The 12135-nt window shown below is 40.9% G+C and overlaps 1 protein-coding gene across 1 annotated transcript; it reads left to right on the top strand.

Annotated features, from left to right (window-relative positions):
• The first annotated feature begins 1938 nt into the window (after window positions 1-1938).
• unm_hu7912 (un-named hu7912) lies at window positions 1939-9422 on the top strand. Its single transcript, XM_086173902.1, has 2 exons — window positions 1939-2101; window positions 4838-9422. Exon 2 carries the CDS (start codon window positions 4890-4892, stop codon window positions 8088-8090), a length of 3201 nt encoding a protein of 1066 aa, XP_086030028.1. The 5' UTR covers window positions 1939-2101; window positions 4838-4889; the 3' UTR covers window positions 8091-9422.
• The last annotated feature ends 2713 nt before the right edge of the window (window positions 9423-12135 follow it).

The raw sequence follows: 12135 nt of genomic DNA on the forward strand, positions 1-12135 counted from the left end.
CCCTGAAAGCTGACTATCATTGCAGTCCTCAGCCCGATCATCATGGTTAGTCTGTAATGATTTCTAGCTGCCGGGACGGTACCTCAGTAAGCAGTTTTTCTGCAGCGGTCATATTCTATGGGCTGAGGCTCTCAGCCAGCTGTCCCCATCATCAATTCAGACAATGCAGATGCTCAGTGAGGTGAGACATGGGAGGCAGATGAGTTCAGTGTCTGACAAGCATAGAGAGGATTAGAGAGGAAGAGCTATGATTTAAAATGAAGTTGGAAAAGAAATGCGATGGAGACCATTTCATAAGGGTACCATTTATTGACGGCTTCAAAAACCACAACTCAATAACCAAACATCTTGGGAGACATATCCATTCTCTTTTTAATTTGTTTCTCAGTTTAGTTTACCAAAAAAATAATAAAATGCCACCAACTCCTTATCTCCATGCATCCCAGAAAAAAATACACGTGCAGGTATATATAATTTGTTTACTCCATTAGACTGGTCGCCCTCAGTTATAAATATAAAAGCTGCAAACTTGTGCCAAGTTTAGGCACAACTGGAAAAACCTACAACTGATTGGAATGGAAAAGTGCAACAGGCTTCATGCTGAGTATTAAATCCCAAGGGGCATCTGGCAAATTTGTCCTCTGGAGAGTGTGAGAGAGATGTTCTTTTGAAAAGACATGCTTTTTTTTTTTTTTTTTTTTTTTTAACAAATACCTCATCAAACCTCTGTGTGTTTAATACAGAGAGATCAGGGATGGGCAATTATTTTTGCTGGCGTGCCACATTTCTTTTTTTAATTTTCATGTATGGGCTAACTAGGTAGCATGTAAATTGAACAAAATAAAAAAAAAAAAGTAATATTTCACATTACATTAAATTACATTACAGTCATTTGGCAGACGCTTTTATCCAAAGCGACTTACAAAAAGTGCAATTCAGTCACCGAAGATCCGAAGTACCAGTAGTCAGAAGTCAGAAGTGACAACTCTACCAAATAGCCATCTCAAAACCATATACATACATACATACATACATTCATTTCTTCTTTTTTTTTTTCTTTTTTTTCGGGGGGGGGCTTTATTTCAATTTTGGGGGGCATTTTATTTCAACATTGACATCATATTAATGTAGCGGCATTATTTTGTATGTAATCATCCATACAGAATTAAATAAAAGGAGAAAAAAAGGAGTTTCTTAATTCAATATTGATTGAAGGTACTTATTAAAAAATTCAAAGAAAATAGTTTGGCGGGCCGGATAAAAAAAGTAAAATGGGCCAGATGTGGCCCGCGGGCTGTACAATGCCCAGGTCTGCAGCAGATGTTTGTATGCATGCATATATGTATCTATGTATGTAAGACCAAAATGTATGTATATCACACACACACACACACACACACACACACACACACACACACACACACACACAAGCACAATTCCATCAATCTGCACATGGTACATTGGGACTGTAATTTACCTCCATGTCAATAATCCATCTAATGGAGCAGCTGTGCACACACACACACACACACATACACACGCATCCACATACATGCACAAGCACTCATACAAAATTATGCACACGCAGGGCAAAGTGAAGGTGCCTTTAATTCACCTCGGCCGTTTTTCTCCATCTTCCAGCCAAGTTGCAAAAAGCAAAGGTCGATTCCTTTGCTTTTTTTTTCCTCATGAATGACACAGCTGATTACAGAGCGTCTCACACAGCATCTGTTCTCAGACCTACTTATTTCGCAAGAACAAATACGAGTAGCCCGCATTGCTTCGAGGACACCCTGCCGTCCACTGTGATAAAAACACACACGTCGCCACGCCCCCGAAAAACACGCGTAAAGACGCAGGCTCAGACACACCTCCATTCCCTCCATCACCCGCACACACACGTTTTCTCTGTATTAAACACACTCATATTGTTTTACTCGGAGACACGCACATACACGAAGACGACAGTGAATCCGACAACATGTAGGCTGCGGGGAAGGAAGAGGAAAAGTCAGATCAGGTGCGGCGGGAGGAAACTGCGCCTCACCGAGGAGAGCAGGCTGCGTTTTGCACCATGTCCGATCCGCTCCCCGACACCACGGTAAGACCCTCCCGCTATTCAATCACGAATCCCATCTGTGACTAAACTTAGCTTAAAAGTCGTTCTCCCTCGTATTTGTTTTATTTATTTTTTTGTTTACTTTCCTGGATTGGACTTCTTACTTTCTCGTGTGGACGGGTTTTAAGACATGAGGTCAGTTCGCAGGGACGGAGGGCCGACTGCGGTGCGGCACCAAAATAAAAAGCAGCGCCAAACTGCGCTGAAGGTTTTTACCAAGTGTTTAGTGGGAAGGTTTTCGGGTGAATGAGCGCTAAAATATGTTGATGTTTGAAACATCAACCCAATTCAGTGCAGTTTAAGGAAAATAATGCGTTTTTAAACCCAGATGGGTGATGATACCCACGCACAAGCTTATTAGACTATTCCTCATCAAATACAGGCCTTGCCTCTTTGGTCCCTGTCAGTATAAGTAAGCCAAACTTGTGTCATCTGTATTCTGCAGATTTCTCCCGACTGCGATTTCAGAGCTTTTTAAGTGTGCAACTGGAGAAGAGCTTTGTGTTTTTTCTTTTCTTCTTTTTTTTTCTTTTTCCCTGTGTGCCGTAGCCATGGAGACAATATGTGGCATGTGGTTGTCCCTGTTGTAAAGAATTGCATTAGACCCCTCGGAAATCAGCACGGATTTACCAAGTGTGTGCACGATATTCTTCTATAACTAAACATTCAGCTTAGATATACAACATGTTGCTCTCTAATCTTGGCATCTCTAATCGTACACGGTCGAGTGTGCCTGCGCATTCTGTATAGGAATGCCCTGCTGTCTAGTAGGATGCTAGTGTAAAGGCGGTGCTTCATAGTGATGTTATTACTTTCTTTGCTGTAGCTTTTGATGATTGATTTTGGTATCATAATTGTAGTTATAATACTGTGCATTTTGTTCGAGGACTTCTTAAGGGTGATTGCTCTTGATGATCTGTAGCCAGATTTGTATTAGATGGATTGCAGTTTTGTCTTTATGAATGGTTCACTGAATGTCCACATTTAATATTCTGCACCCTATCCAACTTACCTTTTATATTGGATAATGAAAGTTACTGCCAAGGTCTTTACCATCCCATGGGATAGACCGTCATCTAATTCCTTGAAAGCCAGCAAGATGTAACATGTAGATCTTTTTAGCAACACGTTACCTATTTAGACATGTGATAGATGATTTTCAGATGTTTTCTGGTATCACCAGTAGTTTGGCTGTTTTAATTTTCAATTGTTGTGAATTCTCTCGCAAATTGTATTTGTGATTATAGTGACATGTAGTTGCCAAGGTGATAAAAACTACCTTTAAAACATTCTAGCTATATTACTTGAAATGAAGTCCTTCGGAAAAAGTTATTTGCCTCTGCCAGAGATATGTGTAAAATTAAGAAATACTTGACATATCCAATTTGCAATACCACTTGTAAGGGTGTTGTGTATGGACTCAAGAGGATGTAATTAATGTGGGATATCAGGCGGTACTCCAAGTCCTGATTCGGCTCCTAACTCACATACATTTACTATGTTAGTTTTTGTGTTACTATATTTAACGTGTTATCAGAGTGACATAAAGATTTACACATTTGTTATTTGAATGAACGTTCACACCTTTAAAGAAGGAATACAGTAATATCTACACCATATTACCATACATTGGGTCTTAAGTATATCTTTATTTTATACACAGTAATTCAAACTGCAGAAGAAGTACATATGTACTGTATCATGTATTTTGGATACAAACAAAACCAAACACATCCAAATAAATTAGTATGGAGCTCTGTAGGTTTGTTTGTCATGGTTGGTCGTGTGTGAGCAGACGTGATATTCAGGTTTGCCGTGGAGACATAACAGGGGGACGGCTGGTCAGCGCTTTCTCATCATTATGAACAGATGGCAACTCAGGGTTAGCTTGTGGGTGTGAGCCAACAAGAAAGCCCGTGTGTGTCACACATAAAAATCCATTGTTGAATTAGACAATTTTGTCAGTTGTAACCTGCAAACTGGGAACTATATTTTGGGATCAGTATCTCCAAAAAATATTTTTAACTCTAAAAACAGCAGGAAGTGACTGCCAGACATTTTCTTTAGAAAAGGGATATGGTTATTATGTACTGTAAACTAACAAATTCAAGAGGCTTGTTCTCTAATAAGTACTTAATCGGTGTGAAATATGACACTTGATTGTATTCATTTCTCATTAAATCCACCCAAGACAATCATTCAAATGATGGACGATACATTTTTGGAAATATTTATAATGAGCTTCCAGCAAATGTTGTAATTTATACTGATACAAATGTAACTTTTGAATATAAAAAATGACTTTGTTACTTTACATAGTGTTTGATCATTTTTGTTCTGCATCTATTTGATAATTGTTATTCATTTGCGCAATAAATCGCAAAGTGCTTGTTTTGCCATTTGTTGTATCCAAGAAATGTATCATTGTTTATCTTATAGTTTCATTAAATACTGGCTAAAGCAATAATGACATTATACTACATTGCAACATTAATGAAGTATGACAGTAAAATTGCTAAGATTTATAGAGCTTTTTCTACCAGCATTAAGTTTTTTTTAGATAGACTAATGGACTTACCTTCAGTAGATTTGAAGAATAAAATCACATTTAAAATTTAGAATTCACATATCCGCTGCCAAAAACGTTTTAGTGTTCATTTGTGAAATGTAAGAATACATTCAAAATGATCTGTTTTAACAGTCTCTTCTATTCCACAGGCCATGTGGATCACGAATCACACGAAATGGATAACATTGATGTCCCATTAAGATGACACGAACTCAACCCCCTGATATACTGGCGTCCACTCTATATCAAGACATTGCTTTATATCCCATCACTAACCATTCAATTTCTGTGCATTCCACCCAACAACATGACATGAAAATGATTGACAAACCTGAGATCATTAACAAAAGACACTGCCGTAGCTTTGATTTCATTGAGTCACTGGATGACCCAAAATCCATCACTTCTACCGTGGAGTTTCCTTTCAAGAGGGCTGATCATCAGACATTTAACAAAGAAGTAATGTGGAATGGGCTCGATCACCCGGGACACCTTCGCTTCTCGTCTCCAGACCTGTTTAACACCCAGCAGTTTCAGCAGAACTCCATCCAGGAGAAAAGCAGCCATCTTACTTGGTCAGATTCTGTAAATAGAAAAAGATCTAAAAGTGCTCCTAGAATAAAATCCACCCTCACTCCTGTTCCCATTTCAGTGTCTCCACCAGGGACCAGCAAGGGGAGGGATGTACCTCAAGCAGTGCCAGATACTGTGCGGACTTCTGAAACACACACAGAGTCATATTCCACAAATAGGGCTTTTTTGAATGAGGTACATCCTATCAAACTGCAGCCTCATTCTCCCCTGTACGTGTCGGACTGTTTTGAAGAAGATAAACCTATTAAACCAGGAATAACGCCTCATGTCAGGTGTCGTGTAGACATCAAACCAGATGCTGCGGTTCTCCAGCATGCATCCCGGCAGGTTCCCCACATAAGAACTGAACATCCTTGGCAGAGATATTCACAGGCCAGTAGCAGTAGAGGGTTGTATATACCACAGCAGATTGTCTCCTCACCAACGCCCACTCCAAGTGAATGCTACAGTGGAGGATACAACTACACCAGCAGCATGTCTCCTATCTCTTACCATCATATAGACATACACAGAATGCCATCACCAACAGTACCATATCTAGGTCAAGAGCAAAGAGCTTACTCAAACCCAAACATTCCCACCAAATTTTTCTATACGGAGGACCCTGTTCAGTATCCAGCTCATCCCTATCCTAGGGCATACTTTCAGGATGATCGCTCCAGTTTGACCAGCCGTGGGAGCACTGCAAACAGTCAGTATGATCCACGGACTCGTTGGGTGCACACTCTTCCTGTCAGGTCGTACTATACAGATCACCCGTCCCAACGAGAACCAACACACTCTATTTACAGTAGACCTTACTCTACAAGTGAGGCGGGGTCATATTTTTCTCGTGCTCCGCTATCCAGATCCTACTATGAAGAAGACCAGCGGTTTAACCCGTACCCCCAAAGCAGCTCAAGCTTTTACTATCCCCAGCATTTTACCCCTCCTGGTGAACAATGCTTTGCATCCAGACCGTATCACACAGAGGGTCGTCGACGACCCGGCATATCCCAAGGTTTTTCGGATGACTGGTATCGCTCAAGTATATCTGGATACTCCAATCAGTCCTCTCAGCTGACACCTCCAAGAGTAAGGTTAGCTCCTGGTATAGCTCCATTTTATTCCAACAGCTACACTGAGTCAAACAAACTAGGAGCAGAAGCCAAAAACCATTCGAAGTCTTGGGACAATATTCTTAATCCCCGGCATGACAGAGAGCCATCAGTCCCTCGTGGGCGAAGCTATGAGAACCTTTTTCAACAAACAAGACATGAGGCAGCTTCTAATGTCACATCTCAACCGATTATCCTTAACCTTTCGAGTTCACCGCGGCGTTATGCTGCCCTATCACTCTCAGAAAACTCGCTTGACCAGGGCTCAAGAAATCCGTGGAGACACACAAAGAGTGGGCACTGGTTTGTGACTCCTGAGATCACCATAACAGACAATGACCTATGCGCAGGCAATAGTAAGGGCCGTAACGTGCACTCTGTCAGCTGGGACACTTTGGACAATGAAAAAAGGCAATCTCCACGATTTGTACATCAGAAGAAGCCTTCAAGCTCAGTAGAAATCACCAAGGAAAAGAAACACAACAACTTTTCCCTTCAGCAAAGTCTGGAGCAGCTAGATGAGTTATTAGCCGACTTGGTGGTTGATTACAAACCGCCGACTTGCAGAAAGTCAAGTGAGGACCTTCTGGATCAGCTTAAACAACTGATAACCGAAGACGACGACAAAGGCAGAAGGTCCTCTGGTCTGGAAAACGTGGAAGATCTGAACACTCAGCTTCCATCCTCTAAATCTAGTCCTGACATAGTCAAAGACCCTAATGACGGACGCGATCCTTCACAAAGGAGTGCAGAAGATTGCTCTCCAGACCACAGTACGGATGAAGATGACACCATGGTATGCGCTAACAAGAGGTGCAGACGCTTGGAGAACATGTTCAACGCGTGCTTGTACTTCAAATCATGTCACAGTTGCTATACATTTTACTGCTCACGAAACTGCCGCAGGGATGACTGGGAAACTCATAAAGAGACCTGTTTGTACGGTCGTGTGACCAGTGTGTGTCGACACTCACTAAGATTCTGTAGAGAGAATTCGGAGATTCATAAAGCCTTCTCTCGTATCGCTAAAGCTGGTTACCTGTCCAGAGGTAGAGGTGTTCTCTTTCTTGGTTTTGCCAATCCAGAGACAGCAGAGAACTTTTTGCAAGTTGGGCTCGAGAGCCTTGTCATGTCGCCTACATACTTGTCACTCCGAGAGCTGGACAGCTTCAAGGACAACCTAGGTGAATATTGCAAGGAACTGCAACAGGCAGGTGACAGATATGATCCCGATGAATGTTTTCTTTTGAATGTATCAATAGCTGTTGGTGAACTAGTGCCTAACAGACCTTCACCGAGGGTCCAAGCACCAACAGTTCGAAAATATGCAAAGATATCTTTGGCCTCTTCAAGCCCTAACAAAAAGGTACTGAAGAAGGATAATGAAATGGAGACTTTGATCCTTACTCCACCTCCAGGAACGCCTGACATGGACATGGAGGGGGACGAAGGAAAAAAAGCGAGAGAGGTCTGCTTTGTCAATATCCAACGTGAACTCAGGACCAGGGGAGTCTTCCTTCGTCATGAGTACCCCAAAATCTATAACCAGCTGTGTGAGTTTGTGGAGAGCAACAAACGATTCACACCCAAAACTATTTACCCAATAGATAAGAGAACAGGAAAACAGTTTATGTGCATGATAATGGCTGCTTCTGAGCCAAGAACACTGGACTGGGTAGGTACCCCTCACCTCCTGGATGATATTATTTAGTTTAACACTATACCGCGATAATGATGATGATGTCAGCTACACTACATGTAAATTCTGTATATACATGGTGTAATTCAGCAAATAGATATGGATCTGTATTTGAATATGTGACCAATCTCCGTGTCTGCCTACTTGTCTTATTTTTCTCTTGGCTAACATAGACACACGCACGCACACACTTTTAAAAGTTGCCCTTCGTTGTTTATGGCTTGTTTTGAATCCTGCTGCACTCCGACGAGTTAATAGCCTGCATGTAGTCTCGGCACAAACACAGTTATCCAGGTGTTCAATGAATGATATTTTCTGCAGACCGTGTATAAAGCACACAGTATTTAAGAAGTTCATGTCTCATTGCCTTCACATAATCGGCACTGACAAGTCTTGTATGGTAACCAACAATTTTAATGATATTGTCTGACAAATACTATATCATAAATTTCTGTTATACTTTGTTCAAGTGGTTGTGATGTTAACAGCAGTTTATCCGTATTCCCAAGTATTATTTCTCAATTATGCTGTTTTTATATTATACTGTTCCTTTTTTTTCATTATTGCAACATTAGTTGGTATGTGATGGACTTAGATAGACAAATGGGCTTTTTATTTTCCCACTTGATTAGGATCTTTAGTTGGAACTTATTTCATTTTGTGATTAGGTGTGATTAGGGATCATTTACAGGAAAATTGCTTTGAAAGTGGCCTTCATTTGAACAAAATATTTTCAAAAAGCATTTGACACAAAGTAATGTATAGATTTAACTTTCGTAAAGCTCAACAAGTCTTGACTTAGGTGGCGTAGACTACCATTTTAGAAGAAGAATTATTTTGTTTAAAGCATGTTATTTATATTCAGATATTTTAATATGGATATTGCTTCTAAATACATTTATTATGTTGAGGACATACCATTTAATGCTCAAATATGTAAGAGGTATATTAGTGAATATTAAATGATTTGATTCATATAAACTTATACCACCGTTTGTTCTTAATCAATATGCAAAAAAGAGCAACCTTAATATGTGTATTGTAAAATAATATTTTATCATTACAATATAATAATTTCTTGAAGCCAAAAGCTGCAAAGACATGTTTGCACTAAAATAGAAGTCATAAAATACAAATAATCTTAACATAGCTCTATCAGTGAACACAGAAACGGCGACTTGATTTTACTCTCATTGTTAGCTAATCTAAGGTTGCTCTTTTACTTGATTATATCTTTGTGCAAGAACCTATTGAACTTTATATTTTGTGATGTTTATAAATATATATATATATATACATATATATATATATATATATGTATATATTAAATTGAATTTTCCAAGTGACTCCTTGGCTTTGCATTTTTCTTCTATATACATTATTAAACATTGGGGTTTACACCTAAAATTAAAATACAGTATAAGTGAGCAATATGCATATTGCGATCAGCATACTGAAAAAAAAAATCACTCACCATTGCTTTCATTACTTAAATTCAGTACATTACATTGCAGAGCTTTGTTGCACTACCATTCAGAAATGAATAATCAGCACTTAAACTAAAACACAAATTTTTAATTTGTGCTTTAGTTCACTAAATAACATGACAAAACAAATCAAAATAAGGCTGTATAATATCAGAACATTTTGAATATTTAATGCATTAAGTACAATTTCTTTGCTTCTTGAACATCTTTATTTGACAGAGTTGAAAACAAGACAAGTGAAAGATGAGAACAAGGAGAGAACTAAAGAAATAAAGTCAACAGCTTTGACAACAACAAACCATGACCTGCATGACGAAGAAACTTCCCAAATTTATTTGATGGGCTGATCAAAGAGTAAAATGTGAAGCATTTATCATGACAAAATGAACATGTTTTTAACTGTTCAAACAAGTCTTTAGTATGTGTGCAACGATGATTACTAAATAATTACTCTGGATTTTTTCATAGATGATTTTCAGTCTGAAGTACCCTGTAGTAAAATAAGTGTCCCATCATGGATGAACCACCAGCAGTAGGCAGCCTTACACCCACGCCAGCGGAGCAATTTGGGGTTCATTTTTTTGCTCAACAACACTTCGACACACTAGGAGGAGTCAGGATTCCTCGTGAAGCGAAATTCACTTTCTCAATTTATTCAGCACCTTGCCATGAGTATAAATGGCAAACCAGATAATTTTCTGTGTTAAAAGATAAATATTTCTGCCTGTACTGTGGATTGGAGGGGGGGTAGTTCTATGCTACAAGACTACCACCTTGTGGAAAGATTAGGGTATTATGCTATTATTTAGACTGATACTGTAAAATATAATTTCTACATACAATGTTTATAAAACGATGGAATTTTATTCCACATTCAATACCTAATTATTTTTTGAAAGACAATTTGAAAAACAGATGGGATACGTTTTAAAAAGTCATTTATCTTATTTAAGCACACTGTGGAAAACAAGAAAATCCATGTCGCTCAAAATCCATGTTGATGTGCTTTTCTATGTTTGCTTTTTCTAAAGCAAATATAGGGTAAATAAGTAATTTGATTGATTTGTAATTTGTGTGAATTAATCAATTAGCTAAGACACTTTTCTATAAAATTCGAAATAAAACTCACGCCTCTCCAAATAATTCGTTTTAAATTCCCTTGATCATGAATTTAAGATACATAATATAATATAACATCCCCTCATTGAGCTGCCACCTTACCGTGGTGGAGGAGTTTGCGCATCCCAGTGATCCTAGGAGCTATGTTGTTGGGGGCTTTGTGCCCCTGGAAGGGTCATCCAAGGTAAACAGGTCCCAGATGAGGGGCTTAGAAGACCCTCATGAAGAACATAATATTTGGATCCAGTTCTCCCTTACCTGGACATGGGTCATCTGGGCCCCCCCTGGAGCCAGGACTAGAGGCGGGGCTCGATAGCGAGTGCCTGTTGGTCGGGCCTTCACCCCTGGGGCTCGGCCAGGCACAGCCCGAAGGATTGACATTGGTCCCTCTGCCCCTGGGCTCACCACCCACTGGAAGGGCCAAGGGGGTCGGGTGCAGTGTGAGCTGAAGGTGGTCAGAGTAGGGGACTTTGGTGGCCCGATCCTTGGCTGCAGAAGCTGGGATGTCACATCTCAGGCAGGGAAGGAGCCCGAGCTTGGGCTCAACTTGAGACGTTCTTGATCGGTGGCAGGAATACTTCCGAGACCTCCTCAACTCCGTTGAAACACCCTCCAATGAGGAAGCAGAGCTGGGGGCTCTGGAGTGGACACACCTATTTCCAGGACTGAAGTTGCTGAAGCAGTCAAAAAGCTCATCAGTAGCAGGGCCCTGGGTGTGGATGAGGCCCACCCTGGGTTCCTCAACGCTCTGGATGCTGTTGGGCTGTCCTGGCTGACAGGCCTCTGCTGCATTGCTTAGATGTCGGGGACAGAGCCGCTGGACTGAAGTTTTTCAAAAAGGGGGATCGGGTGTGCGCCAACTACAGGGGGATCACACTTCTCAGCCTCCCTGGTAAGGTCTATTCAGCGGTGCCGGAGAAGAGGGTCCGCCAGGTCACTGAACCTCGGATCCAGGAGGAGTAGTGTGGTTTTCATCCCAGTCGTGGAACAGTGGACCAACTCTATACCCTCAGCAGGATCCTTAACGGGGAATGGGAGGGGTAATGGTAAGTTGGATCTGTTTCCGGTGAGAGTTGGACTCCGCCAGGGCTCTGTTCATAACTTTTATGTACAGAATTTCTTGGTGCAACCAGGGAGTCAAGGGGATCCAGTTTGGTGGCCCCAGGATCGAGTCTCCGCTTTTTGCGAATGATGTGGTTCTGTTGGCTTCATCAGGCCATGATCTCCAGCTCTCACTGGAATGGTTTGCAGCCGGGTGTAAAGCGGCCAGGATGAGGATCAGCACCTCCAAATCTAAGACCGTGGTGCTCAACCAGTAACGGGTGGAATGCCCACTCCGGGTCAGGGAAGAGGTCCTGCCCCAAGTAGTGGAGTTCAGTTATCTCAGGGTCTTGTTCATGAGTGAGGGAAGAATGGAGCCGGAGATCGACAGGCGTATTGATGCGGCACCT

The sequence above is a fragment of the Fistularia commersonii genome, chromosome 26 (genome assembly GCF_037954325.1).
Source record: "Fistularia commersonii isolate RoL2024-O1a breed Wild chromosome 26, RoL_Fcom_v1.0, whole genome shotgun sequence".
NCBI classification, from domain to species: Eukaryota; Metazoa; Chordata; class Actinopteri; order Syngnathiformes; family Fistulariidae; genus Fistularia; species Fistularia commersonii.